Here is a 19109-nt window from a genome sequence, read left to right on the forward strand (position 1 = left end):
ATATATACACTTTGAATATGATTTCTCATTTTCCACACGACAAAAAGATGCGAAAATTAAGTTCAAGATCAATCAGAACTAACCAAGTTCAATTCAACACTATAATAAACGCTAATTAGATTAGATAACTTATATTCATGGCTTGTAAATACTGATAAGCGAAAAAAAATACAACCTTAAACTCCAAGCTTGCAAACGCCAAAGGTCTTAATGTAGTTTTAGGACAATGTTAATAAAAACAAACCTAAAGAGGATAGGTACTAATTCTGGATCAATGAGATTTACTGAAGATAAATCAACAACTTCGAGTAATGTAAGCCCCTAATAACCGAAGAAACCAACAACTTAAAACAAATTAAATTACACACAGCACAATGAAGCACAACTATCATAGCAATGCACAAGAGGAAGGGGGAATGAGGAGTCGAACATGGGTGGAGTGGAAAGGAAGCCGAATGCCTTAAAACCCAACCAACCTCATAACAGTTGAATACAATCTGCAAATGCCATATTTACAAAAAAAAACAAATGAAGATATCACGCCTTCCATTAAATGAACGAATTTACACCAATTATGACATGTGATAAATACCTCTACAGATACTAACATTTCACTATCTGAACTGAAAAATTTCTAAGATTCTTTTACTTGAAAAAAAACAAATTAAAGTTTTAAGTGGGACGAGATGCCAACCAACCAATGGACAAACGATACAAACATGTCAACTTGTCAAACTCCAGCACAATTGTTTCAGTTCCAATCAGATTTTAAACTATCAGCACCGTCCATCTTCAGAGAAGTTGCCAATCGTCCTCTTGCCCGTCATTTGAATGCAGCATATCATATGAATCATCTACGCGGTTTTCACTAACGCCCATATCATGCTGACTGGCTGTCTTAGGGGAGTTACGGCTATGTGTCACAGTAAATAGAGGAGCGCCATTTGACTCATTGGCTAGCTTAGAAGCTCGAGAGCAGAAATCATCAAAGTCATCTGACAGCAAACCAAAAAATAAATAAAAAAATAATCAATAAGCATTTTGTTATGTTTGTTTTATAACCTCCTTTTCTTAGGTTATAAACCAAAAGCTATTTGAGCTTGTTAAACACTAGAACAGTAGAACCTAATAAAAATTCTTTGGATCATGAAAAAGCGACATCGACCTAATGTTTATGGAGGTTTCTAGATTCAACTTAAAGGGCTCTGAAATCTAAAATTTCCAGCAATATGTCAGAACACAGTACCACACTTTCAGGTAACTAGAGGTGGCCAGTGGGCCGGGTTGGACCCAGCCCACCCTAACTCGCACGGCTGGTGGGTCACGTGGGTCCGACCCGGTTTCAATCCGGCACAGCCCGGCACAGCTCGGATTTAATCCGGGTTGTGTCGTGGGTCCAAAATTTTCGACACAACCCATTTCAACCCAGCTCAGTTTAACCCGTTTGATTCGACCCAAATCGCACAACCCGTTTTGACTCATTTAATTCGACACACCTAGCCCGTGAACCCACCTAACCCGACCCACCTGGCACAACCCAGCCCGCACGGCCCACCCGCACGAATGACCCACCCAACCCGCACGAGCCAACCCACCTAACCCGCACGCATGACCCACCCAACCCGCACGCATGACCCACCCAACCCGCACGGCCGGCACAACCCGCACGGCCCGCACAACCCGCACGGCCCGCACAGCCCGCACAATTCGCACGGCCCGCACGGCCTAACATCCATTTTAAAAAAAAAACGGCTAGTTTTTTGTATCTAACGGCTAGTTTTTTGTATCTAACGGCTAGTTTTTTAAGTGTATGATCATCCATTCTATTTTTCCTATAAATACCAATTCCATTTCACTCAAATTTCCACACAAATTCAAGCTTTCTTTCTCTCTTACTTAAAAATTCTTATTGTTCTCAAATTCTCAAGTGTTATATAGAGTTATATTTTTGTTAAAAAAAATCTCCTTAATATTATTATTAGTATTCTTAAGATTCTAAAAAAAAAAAGTTCTTCTCCATATTATAATTAGTAATCATACAAAAAAAAAATGAGCTCAAGAGGAGGAATGGGAAGGAGTCAAAGTGGTGGTCGAAGTGGTAGCCAAAGGAGTGGTGGTGCAAATTTTTCGTATGAAATTAATACGGAAAATTTAAACCAATTTGTCAATGAATATGGAGATTATGGTTTAGGAGATAGGCAAAATATTCAAACGTCTCCACCACAACATTTCTCCCACGAGTCCCACCAATCATCAAGTTCAACTATGCCACCTCCATCGCAACCAACATCTCAACCTTCATCTCAAGGTAATTTCTAATTAAATTTTTATTGTTATGAATATTTAAAAAAACTATTATTAATGATTATAAAGTTAGTTTAGTTTCCAATTTTCTATGATTTACAATTAGTTAATTACCATGAAAAATGCGTTTAAATAAGTATAATAAGTATGAAACGTAAGTGGCATACTTATTTTAGTGAATTTCCAATCATTTATGGAATTGCTGCTATTCTTGACCCCGGTGTCAAAGCTGAAGGTTTGGAAAATCTTTTAGAATTTTATTATACAAGTTTAAGTATCGATTATGATGTTAGTGAATATATTAACAAATGCAAATCTGTTTTGGGAGACCTTTATGATCATTATGCATCTATTTATGGTTTTGATTTGGCAACACCAACTACTACTAGCACTTCCGATTCTAGATTTGGTTTTCTTGATAAAGTTATGAAAAAAAAACACAAAGCATCTACATCATTCTCATCATCATCTTCTTCAACACTTGCTATTAATGATTATTTGTCATATCAACATGAGACCAACAACTTTCAAATTATAAAATGGTGGCAAGAACATAAAAAAAGTTTTCCTATATTGGCGAGAATTGCAAAAGATATACTTGCAGTTCCCGCTTCATCTGTTGCTTCCGAGTCTGCTTTTAGTGCAGGTAGAAGAGTGTTAGATGAAAAAAGATCTCGCTTAACTCCGGAAAGCATTCAAATTTGTGTTTGTAAGAAAGATTGGGATCAAGCTGAAAGAAGAACTCAAGGTTTAAAGGAAGACGAAGACGATGAAGATGATCCTGTGATGATATTGGAGTCGTCAACGGATGATGCAGCTTCCGGGGATGATGATGCAACAAACATGGGTGGCTAGAAAAGTCTAAATCAGGTACGCTAAGAACTACGTGGGCTTTGATTCTTTCGGGATACGTAGGCAACTTATTTTTCGAAAATTACAATTTAATTGCAAAATTAAATTTTAGTTTTCTAAAGATAGGTCCAAGCCCCCCCCCAAATTTCAAAAGAAGTACAATATAAGAACTACGCTGGCTTTGATTCCTTATTTTATAATATAAGGATACGTAGACATCTTAATTAAGAGCAAGCCATCAAATTGTTAATTTTGTAAAAATTAAAACACCACACAACCCACCCGACCCTAACCCACGAACCCACCCGACCCTAACCCACAAACCCACCCGACCCTAACCCACCTAACCCACAAACCCACCCGACCCTAACCCACCCGACCCTAACCCACCTAACCCACAAACCCACCCGACCCTAACCCACTAACCCACCCTTCGACCCACCCTAACTCACTAACCCACCTTGACCCGTCTAACCCACGAACCTAGCTCGACCCACCCATGACCCGTCTAACCCACAAACCCAGCTCGACCCACCCACGATCCGTCTAACCCACAAACCCAGCTCGACCCACCCACGACTCGTCTAACCCACGAACCTAACCCTGGTGTGTCCAACTTCTCCGACCCAACCCACGACCCGGCCCACCCTACCCTACGTGTGTCGTGCCGTGTGTCATGAAACCCCAACCCGCGACCCACCTAACCCTAACCCAGCTCGCACGACTCGCACGGTGGACACCTCTAGCGTACATAATGAATTTCTCTCACCCATAATCTAACAAAATGAAGCCACACAGATCTTGTCACCAGTCACTACCATGTATTCTTCAACTAACAGTAGGAAAGCAATCTAATTCCTCTTTAATTTCCTCCATTTTTCAAATTAGATAGTAATCTGATAGAGGAGCCAGATCAACAACACAAATTATACCCCATATTTGCAGGTAAGTTGACAGACTCTTGCGGTCCTGCCTTAGACAATAGCCACAAGGAAATCCACACATCTGAAAATTTTTAAACCAGCAACCATCCTTTCCTCTTGACATTTAAAGTTATACTACTTACAATTAAAAAGCAATAGCTTAAGATAACAGGCAAAACTGAAACTCCCTTCTGCAGCACACAACGCCAATATTTCATATAACATGCTGATTTGACTCCTATGTATCGAGAAAGCAGCAACAGTATCCCCGCAACTAACCCACCTCCCGATCCCCCCGCAACAGGTTACCTAATTAACCTTTATAAATTATTTAATCTCAGATTCTACACATTCAAGGAGTTTGTTTAAAAGGTAGATTGTAGATAACAACTTGCGGTATTTGGTATATAATACGTTGTAAAAGTAGATAGGGTTCAATCTACTTATTTCTCAACAAGCTAGTGCGAGGATATTGAAGACATATACGAAGTATGTTTTAACATTACAGATACACATTTAACCCTAGGAAATTTATTTAAATGACTATCTACTCCAATAGAAGAATCTGAGAAGACTATCTACTCCAATAGAAGTCTCTGGTTCATTTAAATGACTTACAACTTATAATGACTTTACTTCTAAAGGTACCAAAATGGACCCCATGAAGATCGCTAGGAATTTCTTGCAAGGAATGGTAAGGCTAGTAATGACATCAATGTCCTAAAAAATAGCTTCCTTTGTAAATTGTAAGAATGTAACTCTCATTCCACTAGCGCCAAGGAGGTACTGGTGTTCCCAACCAATGTAAATGAGCTTCCCTCCTGAGGATAGCAGATATTGATAGCTTCTAGAGAAAGAGGAAAAATAAAGCGAGGGAGCAGCAGGAATAAGATGAGGAGTCAGAAAATATGCTTCTGGAGAGGCAGCAGGTGGAAGATACGACTCTCTTGTAGCTCAAATGGACAAATCTTCTCAAGAATCAAAGATCTAACAGATTCAATTACTTCCTCTGTTCCCCCAATATTGCAAAAAGGGAGTAAGACACGGGATTTAAGATGAGGAGAAAGATACAAAGAAATAAAGATAAGGATCCATGTGACGAGGAGAGAGATAGAGAAAAAGCATTTGCATAATGTTGCAATATTTGTGAGCCTTCCTAAAATAGCAATTGTTGCAATATTGCAGAGGAAGTACTGCTTTTCAAGCCCTGGAGAGCAATTAAGTCAAACCCTTTTGGAGTTTAATTCCCTGCTTGCTGATACCAAGAACTAGCATCTTGATGCACTAACTGGCAATTATAGCTAGAAACTCTAAAAAGGTGAGGTTAGTATCTTAATGTCAGTCAGTGCTAATTTACCTAATACTCCAAGTAAATTCTAAACATATAATCTTCTATATGCAAATACAAAATACAAAGTACTACTTATGCCATCCCCACCAACTACAGTCCTTCATGTAAACATAGTTACTTTTCCAACTTGAACTTCATAAGCCACTTTTTTAATATCTACCATTGTAATCGTTCTTTCATGAGAAAATGTGTTAGAGCTCATTTTAAAATCTTGAATGAACTCAGTACACAATGGCCCTGGAACCCAGTACACACACAGAGGCATATTCAACTTCACAAATTGTCCTAGTTGATTTATACTATAGGTGACCAGTCTAGCAACTGCCCTGGAAACACTATGGAGCTGATTTTGGCTTGGACAGCGAAACTATTGATTCTGGGACTACTCTGGGTACCCAAAATCACCCAGAACAAGTAGCGCCAGACTGCCAGTCTCATATAGAAAGGATCTTGCCTTGTTTTGTTATATTTGCAACAGAACCACAAAACCGAACGCAACCATGGAACAGATTATGAAATCAAAGACATACTGAGTACCTTTATCTCTGCAGTAAAATCCAATCGCCAATGAGGGATCAATAGACTCCAACGGAATATGTCGGATCACACTGATGCAAATTAAGTAAATGAGTAACTAAGCAAAGGAAATCCAAGATGACAAGGACATCAACCTCTCAGTAAAACTCTTACTTGCTGTGGAATGATGAAGTATCAGCCTCTAGGTCAGTTTTTGTAATATTAGTCACCTGCAAGGCAATACAAGCACAGTGAGAGCTAAAACTTGTCATCAAACTCAATTTCTGTAAGAATAACAGAAGTAAAAGTAACTAAGTAAGCTACCAGCATATTCTGGTCTAATATCAAAAGAATAAAGGAAAACAAAAAAGATAGGCAAAGCAAAATCTAGAATCACAACATTTCACTCACTTCTAAAGTGTGAAAGTGTAGAAAGAGGATTTCATTTATCATGGTTGCACTCGTAATTCATAAACAAGAAAGCAGAAAGTATAAAAATATGATTACAAATAGACCAAAGGAAAGTAAAAAAAGATTGACATGGAGTAAAGAGACAATCAGATTTTCAGGAATTATTAACTAAAAAGATTTATTTTTTATATGCTTTGCATTCCCAGTGAACAACCACTTGACAATAACAAAATAACGGGACGTTTGGTGGGCCAAACAAGCTTTGAATGGGTTAAGATTTGGGGTCCCCCATATTTTGGACGAATGAAGATGATGGTAAGGGCGGATTTCCAAGATAAGATCTCGTAAGTACACTTTGAGCACAACCTAGTTTGTGGTGCTTTTTGAAACATTCTAGACTGCTCTACCAGTGCATTCTTGTGTAGAAGGTTTTAGCTAGGAGTTGTCTAACACTAGTACATATTTGTAAGGAAGTATGTAGAAACTTTCTTGTATGTAAGTTCCTTTGGAGGAGGGAACACTCTAGAGAGTAAGTGGAGATTATAATTAAGAGCATTCTAGATTAAAAGAAAGAAGGCCTACACATAGGCACTATCATTCATTTGAACATTGCAATGAAAGCATCTTTGAAACACTCTTCTTGCCTACTAACTCTCCAAACGAAGTAAAACGCACGATTTGGAAAATTGTTTTTAAAATTGACTCAGAGTTGTAGAATTGTTAGTTTTATATATTTGCTAAAAACATGATTAAAATGTTGAAAAATATTAATAATAATTCGCATTTAAAGCAATAAAAATCATTTATAAAACTAAATATCAAGATATGATAAAGTACATTCTGTCTCCATCTCAACTTACTAGTCTCATTGACCAAAAACCTTACTGGCCCATATGACCAAAAAGCTCTCAGACTTTTGGTAATTTTTTGTTAAATAGAGCAAGTAAAATGAAGGGGGAAAAGGGGTTAAATTATAAGAGCTTGGATTTTGTACATTTGAAAAATAAAAATTTTAAACTTGTACTATAAAAATAATTTTTTAACTTAAAATTGTCATTGTAAAACTAAATCACTGGACCATACAATTGTATTAAGATATTAACACTTCAAATGTTTATATTATTATATAATCATACAATTCTACTCCCTCTTGCAAGTTGCAACAGTTTATTATAAAGCAAATAATCAACAATCCCTAACTATAATACTCCTTTAGTTTTCCTAAGTTCTACTCACTTTCCGTTTACAAACCTTTTTCCTAAGTTTTACTCACTTTTTCCTTTTTCTTTTTATGATAACTTTTTATTCACTTTTTATCTTCACAATCTCACTTTGTAGGACCCAATACAATTTAATAAATCTCTTAATCTCTATTCTTCTCTCTTTTTTTGATACAAAAGTACCCACATGCATGGTCCCCAATTCTAATTTTTCTTGGTTTCCATAACTACAGCAAAACGGATGGAGTATAAAATAATCAACCATTACTTGTTACACATTAAAATACGAAATTACCTAATTTGTCTAAAATCTTGGAAAGGTTAAATGATGCGATTAATTTGGAACAAAGAAAGTATAATTTTAACAATAATTAAATTCGAATCCGGTTGTGTATTATAGGGTCGTAGAATTATAAGACACTGAATTTGAATTGTAATTTGTGATCCTAATAACATCATGCCAAATCACCTGCTTTTAATCTAAAAAATCCTCGAGACATAATCAATCAAATAGATGCAACAAAATGACATAAAAGTGCTGAAGTACCTGTTGAACATCATGGGGATCAAGATAGAATGCATTTTCATCTTGCACACCAACAATGTAAGTTGAAACACCAGGTTTCCCACCCAAAATGCCAAGACTCTGAGGAAATGTAAATGTAGCACCCAATAAAGGAACATACCTGCTGAAACAAATAGAATAATCAATGCAAAATCACTAATACAATTTTTAAACACACACAAAAAAAAATAACAAAATAATAATAAAAAAAAAAAACCCTAATGAAGTCAGAATTGATCAAGAAAACTACTCCCCCAGTTTTGGAACAACTAACACACTTTTCTCCTTCAAAAAGTTTTATAATAATTAACACACTACCAAACATGGACATATCCACTATCATAAAATGTATTTACCTCATCCCACATAACCCAATAACTTTTCCCACCCTCACATGTCTCATTTTTTAATGATACAAAATAAAATCACTAGATAATTATTTTTTATGTTCCCATCCATTATGTCAATTATTATGAAGTGTAGGGAGTAAAATACAAAATAAAGTATAACAACATAAATAGTTGCATAGATTATCATGGCAACAAGAAGTAAATTATCAGTAGATTGTAATCATGTCTGACAATGAACCAAAGGATTGTGCAGCCAATAACTGACCCACATTCTTGTGAAATTTGGACAAGAAATTTAGATCATAGATCAAAATCATAAACCATAAGATTAAGAAAGGATAAAAATAAAATAAAATAATATATATATATATACATATATGTATATATACATATATATATATATATATATATATATATATATATATATATATATATATATATATATACTAGGATTAAGTGTTCTTTGAAATTCAAAAGAAAAGTAGAAGCTTTGACGTTTTAGCACTAATTGAGAAGCTTTGTGGGACAGTATGGTATACCTTGAACCCTTTTGGTACCATTCTACTAAATTTCCTAATTTTTATCTATTGTCTAGCTTAATAGGCATGCACCTATTTTTTTTTTCTTCCATTGAATCTTTTAGAACCTTGTCCTATATTAGTGTATTCCTTAAATCTACACAACTCTGCGAACACGAATCAAGACACAATCCTATTCCTTTAAAAAAACTGTTATATTAACCACCCATGCAGTCTATTGGTCATGGTTATAGCCATTTCTTTGAATGTCTCCTCTGACTTGAGAAAATACTTCAAACACAAATAAGTTTGCATTTTCGAATTTGCAATGTATTCCCCATAGTGACATTCTTATAACTTCTTCCAGACTGTAGGAGTTCCTGCTTTTCCAATTGCAGCGTTATGTAACAAAAGTATTTTCTCTTTTCAGTAAAAAAAAAAAAAAAAAAAAAAAAAAAAAAAAAAAAATACCATTTCCAAATTGGATCAGGTATTATGTATTCTTTTTTTTATACTATATGAACATTAACAACAAAACTTTGATTGTTCAATTATTTGGCTACTTCTAAAATTCAATTTAGGAGGATATGCGTTATTTGTTTCTGATTCAATACCAAAGCAACCCAACTACTTCCAAGAAAACAAGATCTGTATTTCTTATAAAGGGCAAGAAGAAAAATAGAAATATAGGATTGTCCTATAGGCTCCAAATATACACAAGCTACTTGTTCATAGCTCTAATGCAAAAATTAGGCCACATTACGTATCAATGCCTTCATCTGACTAAATTTCCAAACACTTTGACCTTCTAGCTTGTGTCTCCAAAGGTTCTAACTTATTATGCAACTAAAAGGTGATTAAATTAGCTATGTCTGGAAAGAAACTTAACAAAATAAAAATCCTCATCTCATGAGGACATCCCAAAAAATTAAGAATTTGAAACCAAGATTTGGGGTTTTTGGATTCACATTCTAATAATGAGGTACCCTATTTTAAAGGTTTTAAATTTTGCATATTTAAGATAACTTGTAAAACAAAACTAACCTGGGATTAAGTTTATCAAGTCCAAGTACTAGAGGAACCAGCAGCAGGATAGCCGTCCAATCAGCTCCACCACCTGAATGCTCACGGCAGCAACCAGATACATCTTCTACACAGACAACAGGAGCCCCACCTCGTTCACCATCTTCATCACCAGAAACAATATAGACTGCCATTGGCAATGCTTTACCAGTGCGGGCCAGAGTTTCCCATGCACGACATGTGGCATAGGGACCTATCCATGAGCCGGCAGCAAGGCCATAACCCTTCCCAGCTTCTAGAATCTTGTGGATCGAGAATGCTGATTCTTCAGAATCACCAAAATCATGTAGGATTTCAATGTACCCTTGATCAATTTGCTGCATCATATGAATATCATTATTACTGCATCTAACATTCAAAATATAAAATAATATAGACTTTTATTACCCATTTCCAACTTTTTCGTATTTTAGATGAGTATTGACTATTAAGCGATATATTGATATAGATTCTATTACAAGTGAGTAACCAAAGACATATTCACTCTAAAGTTTGAAAACAAAATACCTTGTCACCAATGATAATGCACAAAAACAACTTAAGCATTAAGCCACTTGATCTCACCTTATTCACAGATTTCCTCCAAGACCTCCCAAACTGATGAACCAACAACGCCTGCAAATATTGAAACGTAGTCCATATTTCAAAATAATGCGAATAATGCAAACCGAGAAAGCTAACTAATTTAGCTAGAGATGTACTCACTTGGGCAACAAGCATTTGACTGCTTCGAAGCATGCAACCCCAATTAACATCACTAGTATACTTTGAATCCTCAATGGCATCAAACCCTACAATACAAGAATAACAATAATCAATCACAATACTATTAATTACCATAATCAAGGTCAAAATTTTCAAAAACTAATCAAACCTTTCCTATACGTCATCAAAATCCTCGATGAGAAATCCTCGACAAACGCAGCAAAGCCACTGCTACTAACAGGATCACCACCAATGGCATCATTAAGTTTATAGCAAACACCCAACAACCAAATATCACTTGTAGAAGTGACAGCACTAGACTTGTTAAACCCGAACATGGACTCCCTAATCCTCCTCATCGATCCACTCGCCATAACCCTCTTTACAGCAGCCGCCCACCCATTACTACCACTACAACTAGTACTAATCTTAGACTTAGTTCCAACCCCCTTCTTCTCACGAGAAGAACTCGAACTCGAACTCGAACTTGAACTCAAATTCGAACTCGGATTCACACCCTCCTCCACACGAGGCTCAAAAATCGAGAAAGCGGAAACAACAATTCCAGACAACAACGAAGAAGCCTTAGTTGACGACGATGATGAAGACTTGTGATCGGAAGAATTAGAAGAAATGCAATTAAATTTAGGGGAATTTGAAGAAGAACTAGTACCAGATGTTGAATTTGCAGTACCAGTTCTCTCAAACAAATTCTTCATCACCTACAATTCTACTTGAATCATAGCTGATGATCATACTACTCAAATCAATCAATCACCTAACTCTGCTTCAATTAAGCACAAAAAATTCAAAACCTAATTATTCAATTCTAACCAGCGGAAAATCACCTGAAAATTGAAAATTGCAAAGAACAACAGCAAATTCTTAGGAATTGAAATCGCAAATCATAATCAGAGTAAAAACAATTGAAGAAATTTTCATGAAGAAAACAAAAGAGAGAGAGGAGAGAGAAAGCAGGTAACCTTGATTTCGCCGGCGACGAGAAGAAATTGGGGGGGAAGGAGGAGAGAGAATGGCGTGCAGGAGTTGGGCGTTGATTTCCCCTTGGAAGGGAGAACCGGTATTATTATACGCAACGCAATGTGCGCTCCGTTAAAATTATTGCGGTGATGACATTCATCAAATACTTGTACTTGTAGGTGTTGTGTTCCCGGATACAAGTCTCCCATACCCAATACAATTATACGGGGTGTGATGCGAGGTTGAATTGGTTGGCTAGTTCTCCGACTTTTAGGCGTAATGTTAGTGGTCGAATCCTCATTTAAGAGGATTTTCGTCTTTCATCTTAGTATGGAAAATGCAATTATACGAAGTACACCCTTGTTAGTATGTTACGAGTACAATTATCCAGCAAATATACTCATGTTATACGATGTTTCATAGCAACTGTGTATTTGAAAAGAAACTACCGTATATGTTGTCATATTGAATATCAAACATGTAGCTAAGAAATATGAATTGTCTTTCAATGGTATTAAATATGGTTTTAGCTCTATTTTAGATACATAATAAATTCCAACCTAACCCAATTAGACAATTTATATGTTTGAACTCGAAATTGTTGGACCCAACCCATAACTGGCTCGAATTGACATTGTTAGGATTAATTTTAAGAATTGATATCAAATCATCACTCCAAATTGCTCTTTAAAATTCTCCAAAAACCCTTCTCAATGTTGCCACCATGACAGTAAGGAAAACTGTGGTGAAGCAAATGTGCGAGAGACAAGAAGAGGTTAAATGGCCAAACATTTTACTTCCATCGTTTCATAATATATTGTTGATCTGACACATTTGTTTTAGCACATTTGCTAATACATATTTCAAACATTATCATCTCCAATTATCAATAAGAAAAAATAATAATTATATTTGAATTTTTACATCAAGACTCATACATATGCTATCTTTTCTGTAGATATAAATCACAAATAAAGTCAAAGTAGCTTATGTCAAAACATGTCGATTTATATGAAACAAATGAATTACGAGTATATTGAAAATTACACCGCATATATTTTTCTTTTTCATTCCCTCTCTAACCCTTTCTTTTTCAATTTTCTTTACCTAGTGTAAACAAAACACCCCCTCTATAAGAGTCTTACTTATGCTACTCTGACTCGGATCTGGGTGTTGTGTCCGACATGTTGTCGGTCCTCCGATACCACTAGAATTTGTAAAATTTCATATAAGACTACTATACATTTGAATTTCATGTAACATCAAATGGTGAAAATTTTGACATGCGACACCCAGTGTATAACAAGGTGGCGAAGTAAGAGCACTACCAATGGTGAGCTAAAAATTTGCTCATGGGCATTTTGGGTGGGCATAAAATTTGCTCATGCATTACAATGGTGAGCAAATGAGAAAAAGCCAAAAAAATGCTCATGAGCATTTCTGAAAATGACCAAGACTTGAGCATTTTTGAAGATGAACTAGTGCTCTGGTGGGTCCTACAATTTGCAATGGTTATATTTTTTGTAATGCAAATTCTGAAATAAATATTTATTAAAAAAAAAATTAAAATTACCAACGGTCATAAAATTTAATTCTCTATAAATAGACATGCATTTTGGTATATTTTGGTATAATTTCAGAAATACCATAAATCCTCCATATTCTTTATTTTAACGATAAAAACGACACAAATAAAAAAATAATAAGTTACACAAATTTAGACTAGTTTTTATTTATTTGGAGTAATATTGTTAAAATATAAATGATATTAATAAATAAAGAAGTGTTGTGTAGGAGAGAGAAAGTAATGGTGGGGTATTGAAAAAGTAAGAGAGAGAGAGTAGTGGGCAAGCATTTTTTTTGCTCACCATTGGGAGAGAAATTGTGAAAAAAACTTGCCCATGTGCAAATCAGATTTGTTGAGAGAGAAAGTGGGTAGAGAGATAGTGGGTGGGCATTTTTTTTTGCTCACCGTTGAGAGTGGTCTTATAAAGTCTTACCATCCAATATGGTAGCTTGGTTGACAACAAAGTTTCGTCAATGACTAATATTGGGCCTTTACTTTTTTGTATTGGGCCGGGCTAAAATAGTGTCGTCAATTATCAAATTCAAAGTGTTTTGTTTTAGTTTGTTGCTTGCAATATTTAGCTTATTATTGCTTGTTTCCGTAATTTAAGACATGGTAATGGAACTAGTTGATTAAATTACTTAATAAACATATCAAATAGAGATAGAAGTAAGTTTGCAAGAGCACGAAAGATGGCAAACGAGTTGTCTTTTGTTCGTTTTATGACTCAATCTACTCATACTTGCTGTTTATTTGTAAACTGCCTTGTGTTTTTGCTAAGGTTCTTTTCAATTATTCAACAACAAATTAAGAGACGCACGCAAAGCCTGCGTGTGCAATATAAGTAATTTATCAAGCTCAATTCTCTGTTTTTTTCATAATATTATCTCCTTAATTCTAATTAAAAAATATTAACGGGTTTAAAAATTATTGATAAAATATAATAAAAAATTATTTAATGGTAGTTTTTCTTATTTAAAAAAAAAACAAGAGAGGGTTATTTTGGGAAAGTGAAGTTTATCACCCAAAACCCTCCTTTCACTTTATATATAAGATAAATACTTGACTTTCGATTATTTATTAGAAAATAGGAAGTATACATTAACAAATTACGTTATCATTATTAACTCTAACTTATAAGTCTTGTGCATTGAGTGGCATATGCCTTTGCCCCCTCCTGGTTGACGTGCACAATCTCCTCCCTTATTCTAGTGTAAGGAAACAAAAAAATGAAGGTGATAGACAAGATCAAAGCCGCCGAAGCAGAGAACAAAGCCCTGTTCTCCTTGGAATACTTTGCTCCAAAAACCGGCAATGGTATCAAAATTCTCTTCGAGACAATGGAGAGAATGGTGGTTCATAACCCCTTTTTTTGTGACATTACTTGGACTACTGCGACGAGCAATGTAACAATAGACATTGCTAATCGTATGCAAAATAGTGTATGTGTTGACACTATGATGCACATTACTTGTGCTAACATGCCTGTCGAAAAGATTGATGAGGCTCTTGATACTATTAAAGCTAATGGTTTGCAAAATGTACTTGCTCTTCGCGGTGATCCGCCTCCTGGCCAGGATAAGTTTGTTCCTGTTGAAGGCGGTTTTGCTTGTGCCCTTGACCTCGTAATCTCTTCTCTGTAATCTGTTATCGATGTTTTGTTTTTGTTTTTTCGATGTTAGATTCGGTTTGATTGATGGTTAGATGATCTCAGGTTAGTCATATGAGGTGCAAGTATGGTGATTACTTTGGAATTGCTGTTTCTGGTTATCCAGGTGAGAGCATAGTACTAATCGAGTACTGTATAATTTTGCACATTTTTGTACTCGAAATCTAGATTTTATATAAATTTATACAGTTTGTGTTTAATAATTCCTTCGTATTACACAATTTATTTGACATTTTATTATGTTTTGGAATAATACAGAAGCACATCCTAGTGTTTTTGGACCTGATGGTGTAGCAAGTCCTGAAGCATATGCTAGTGATTTGGCTTACTTGAAAAGAAAGGTAAACTATCTACTACCTTTGTGACTTTGTCCAATGTGCTACAAGTGTTTAAAACTCTCGTATAGTGTTCGGAGTAATATCTTTTTCATAAAATTAAAGATGAAAGTTCGATTTTTGGTTTGGATTTAATTATGTTCCAATCTAATTAGAAGTAAGACCAGATTGGTTGATTTGATTTAATTTAAAATTTTCTTAATGTCAAACTTGATTTAGAATTTGGTTGTTTGGATCATACTTCCTCCGTTTTATTAATATTGCAACAAGGATGAAATTACGCATCCCAAAGCACATTTTATATGCTAAATATCTATAATTGTGTAAGAGTAAAAATTATAAAAAGTTGATATTGTGAAAGTATTTTATGAGACGAATCCAATAAGATCCCACATGACTATATTTTGCTTAACGTATAAATCATATTATATGGTCAAACAAGAGTGATGAATAGTGCAAAAAGTTCATTATTGCAATATTAATAGAACGGAAGAAGTATTTGAAATCCAAATTAATAATGTCAACTTTTTTATTTATTTAAAGTGGGCCATGGACCCTGTTTTATAAAACATTGAACTTTATAGGCCCAAACATTGACCAACAATACTTAGATTGATAGTCTTAAAAATCTGCATAACCATCTTTTAAAGTAACATTGGCACTTTACAACTTTCTAGCAAGATTAAATGTCCATATAATTTCATTTTGTTCATTTTTCAAACATTCTCAACTTGACCAGAAATTCAAATTTGCATATGTGTGATCCAATCCAATATAAAATAAAATAAAACCAATTTAGTAATTTAGTTTAGATTTGATTGCATTTTGAATTTAATCCAGAAACTTTCACCCCTTTAATTAACGTTGTCAAATTATTTGTGACAACTGCAATTCATTAAGTTTATGATGACTTATTACTACTATTTTTCGTGCATGCACAAAATGGCTTAGGTTGATGCTGGTGCCGATCTTATCATCACACAACTGTTCTTCGATACGAACATTTTTCTCAAGTTTGTTAAAGATTGCCGCGAAATTGGGATCACATGTCCAATTGTTCCTGGCATTTATCCCATTGTAGACTACAAGGGATTTGTAAAAATGACCAGTTTATGTAAAACAAAGGTACATCTAATTTATCTGTTACACCCGTATTGTTCGTAGTATATTCTCAACATTTCATGTGCTTTTTGGCTGAAATAATGTAATTGTAGATCCCTCAAGAGATCACTGATGCATTGGAGTCGATTAAGGACGACGACGAAGCAGTGAAAGCCTATGGTATTCGTCTAGGAACCGAAATGTGCAAGAAGATTTTTGCCAATGGAATCAAACACCTGCATCTCTATACTTTGAATAAGGAGGAGTCTTCGCTTAAAATATTGATGGTTAGTTGCTTCTCCTTTTTACTAGTATAGTTATTTCCTAACAAAAAATTTACTACTTAAAAAACACTTTTAATGTATAAAGGTAACTATGTTACTTTTACAATAATCTACCTCACATCCTCACCTTCTGGTAATGTTGGTTAATGTTATCTTATATAGGATGTTTATTGTACACTAAAAAAAAAAAGATAATAATACTTCGTAATATCTTTACCTAGTTAAAATTTTAAAGGTGATACCTAAAATTAGAGATCGGATTATTATACGCATGTACGCCCCTTGGTAGTGAACTAGTGATATGTATTGTTTATGAATTTTGTACGATAATTGTTGCAGAATCTTGGATTGATAGAGTCCACCAATTAAAGCCCATTACCGCAGCTAACACGCACCTCGGGTAGCATCTGTGAGCTCTTCCTCTTCCATGGGGCTGAACTCCTAGGATTTCGAGCTCTAGACAACTTCGTCGATGTTATGCATTCATTCATCATCTCCATACGATGATCCATCTTTTATCAAATACCATAAACCTGTTGGAAAAAATACCTGTTGAAATCAAGAATAAAGACAAGAAATATCGTTACAACTGATGAAGATCCGTCCTTCTTTTATTGTGCCGTGGTTTGGAACCCACTGACTTAGAAGCGAAATACGCCACCACCATTACATATATTCTAGTGACGCACGCCCCCCAAATTTTACACAACGACCTCCGTAATCCGTGTACCCGAACTTGAAGGTTGGAATTGCTCAACAACGGTTCAGATCTTAAAGGGTAGGTTTGTGTTTTGTGTTTAAGGTTTCAAAAAATGAATAATGAATAATTATTTTTGGTTAATATATATTTATATATATACACGTGAGAAGATCTATGTTGCACCGATACGGACACGGACACGGACACGGGTACGATACGGACACGGTAAAACGGCAATCCTAAAATAGGGGACACGGGTACGGCGAATAACTAGGCATATAATATATTAAAAAAACGAAAATTTGACAACCTATTCAATAAAACACTAAGTAATTAAACTCAAAATAAGTCATTTTGTTTAAAATAAGTAATTATTTAGTGTCCGTACCAGTGTAATTATTTAGTACCGTAAAACAAGTAAACAAATTCGGTACTCATCTATCTAAACAAGTAAACAAACAAGTACACAAATACACTCAAGTAAACACTATTTCTTCTTCCTTTCTCTCTCCTCTCATCTATCATTTCTCACTCTTAAACTCCCATTTCTCGATCTCTCTGTGTCTTCCTCCAATCATACATCACAACACTTTGAAATTTTTTTCAACTCTTCAATAACACCAAAAAATCTACTCTAACAAGAAAAATCGAGAATTAAGGGATGAATTTAAATGAAAACGAGAATGAGAGGATTAACTGAGAGCACCGGCGGTGACGAGCGACGGGAAAGATTAAAGGGGGTTTCCGTTAAATTCGAGAAAGAGAGGACGGAGAATGACACCTGCGACACCGGTGTGAGTGGTGACGAGCGGCGGTCAGCCGGTGACGAGTGACGGCAGTCGGAGACAATCTAGGTTGCGGTGAGGCTGAAGTTCCAGTTGTTGCCTTGTTGGTGTTTGAGTGACGAGAGAAAGAAGCAGAGAGGATTGAATTTGAGATAGGCAGGAGGACATGAGCAATTGAGCAGTAGGGTTTGAGGAAAATGCAAAATTAGCGTGTCCACTACCAAACGGGCCGTGTCTAGGGGTGACACGGTCCGTGTCCATGCATTGTTTTTTAAAAAAAAAAATTGGACACGGATTTTGGTGTGTCCGAGACGTATCGTACCGTGTCCCACCCGTGTCGGTGTCGGACACGCGAGTCGACTCGGACACCCCTATTATGTGGCGTGTCCGTGCATCACAGGAGAAGATTGAATGAAAAAGGAAACCAAATCACTCAAACCGCCTCACTACAATCGACAAAACCCGTGCCCGCAACCTCGAACCTGCGCCCGCAGGAAAACCCGCGGCCCCGCGGGTCTGTCCTGCGACCTCTCATGGCAGCTCACCGAAAGTGTTTGCCCGAAGGAAAACCTGCGCCCACAGCCTGCGACTGCGACCACAAGACGGAGCTATGAAACTCACACTTAACCAAAGTCGGACAAGGTTAAACATGGCTAAGGCATAAAGGATCACAAACCAAATCATTCGGATGCATTACTAAATTTCAACAAAACCATCTTCTTTTCTCCCCTTGCAGTTTTTATTTCTTCAATGATCAACTACTATTACAAATTGACATTCTATACTTATTTTTGGGAATTATATAAGGTAACCTTAAACTGAGGTTGCTTTCCCAAACTATAACTATATTATTCAAAATCTTCTCTTATTCAAAGTCCTAGTCTATATT

At 35.7% G+C, this 19109-nt stretch overlaps 1 protein-coding gene and 1 pseudogene across 4 annotated transcripts; one reads left to right on the forward strand and one right to left on the reverse strand.

Annotated features, from left to right (window-relative positions):
- Positions 1-435: 435 nt before the first annotated feature.
- LOC110717341 (cysteine protease ATG4-like) lies at positions 436-11941 on the reverse strand. 4 transcript variants are annotated; one of them, XM_021896005.1, is made up of 10 exons: positions 11782-11941; positions 11303-11646; positions 10968-11272; positions 10799-10884; positions 10658-10708; positions 10055-10410; positions 8125-8266; positions 6121-6176; positions 5968-6038; positions 436-995 (listed from the first exon to the last, which is right to left on the reverse strand). In XM_021896005.1, exons 2-10 carry the CDS (start codon positions 11515-11517, stop codon positions 793-795), a joined length of 1485 nt encoding a protein of 494 aa, XP_021751697.1. In that variant the 5' UTR covers positions 11518-11646; positions 11782-11941; the 3' UTR covers positions 436-792. The 4 variants fall into 4 exon arrangements, with proteins under 4 accessions (XP_021751697.1, XP_021751694.1, XP_021751696.1 ...); XM_021896002.1 differs by having other exon boundaries at positions 10968-11646; XM_021896004.1 differs by having other exon boundaries at positions 8125-8263; positions 10968-11646; positions 11782-11940.
- Positions 11942-14354: 2413 nt separating this feature from the next.
- LOC110717771 lies at positions 14355-17529 on the forward strand (annotated as a pseudogene).
- Positions 17530-19109: the final 1580 nt, after the last annotated feature.

This window comes from Chenopodium quinoa, unplaced genomic scaffold, assembly GCF_001683475.1.
Source record: "Chenopodium quinoa cultivar QQ74 unplaced genomic scaffold, ASM168347v1, whole genome shotgun sequence".
Classification (NCBI taxonomy): Eukaryota; Viridiplantae; Streptophyta; class Magnoliopsida; order Caryophyllales; family Amaranthaceae; genus Chenopodium; species Chenopodium quinoa.

Excerpts from the sequence above, each read along its gene's own strand:
- LOC110717341 (XM_021896002.1), bottom strand. The coding sequence starts at position 11,517 with ATGAAGAATTTGTTTGAGAGAACTGGTACTGCAAATTCAACATCTGGT. Across the intron at positions 10,885-10,967 it reads TTTGATGACGTATAGGAAAG|GGTTTGATGCCATTGAGGAT; the intron begins GTTTGATTAGTT and ends CTTGTATTGTAG. Across the intron at positions 10,709-10,798 it reads GTCAAATGCTTGTTGCCCAA|GCGTTGTTGGTTCATCAGTT; the intron begins GTGAGTACATCT and ends CAATATTTGCAG.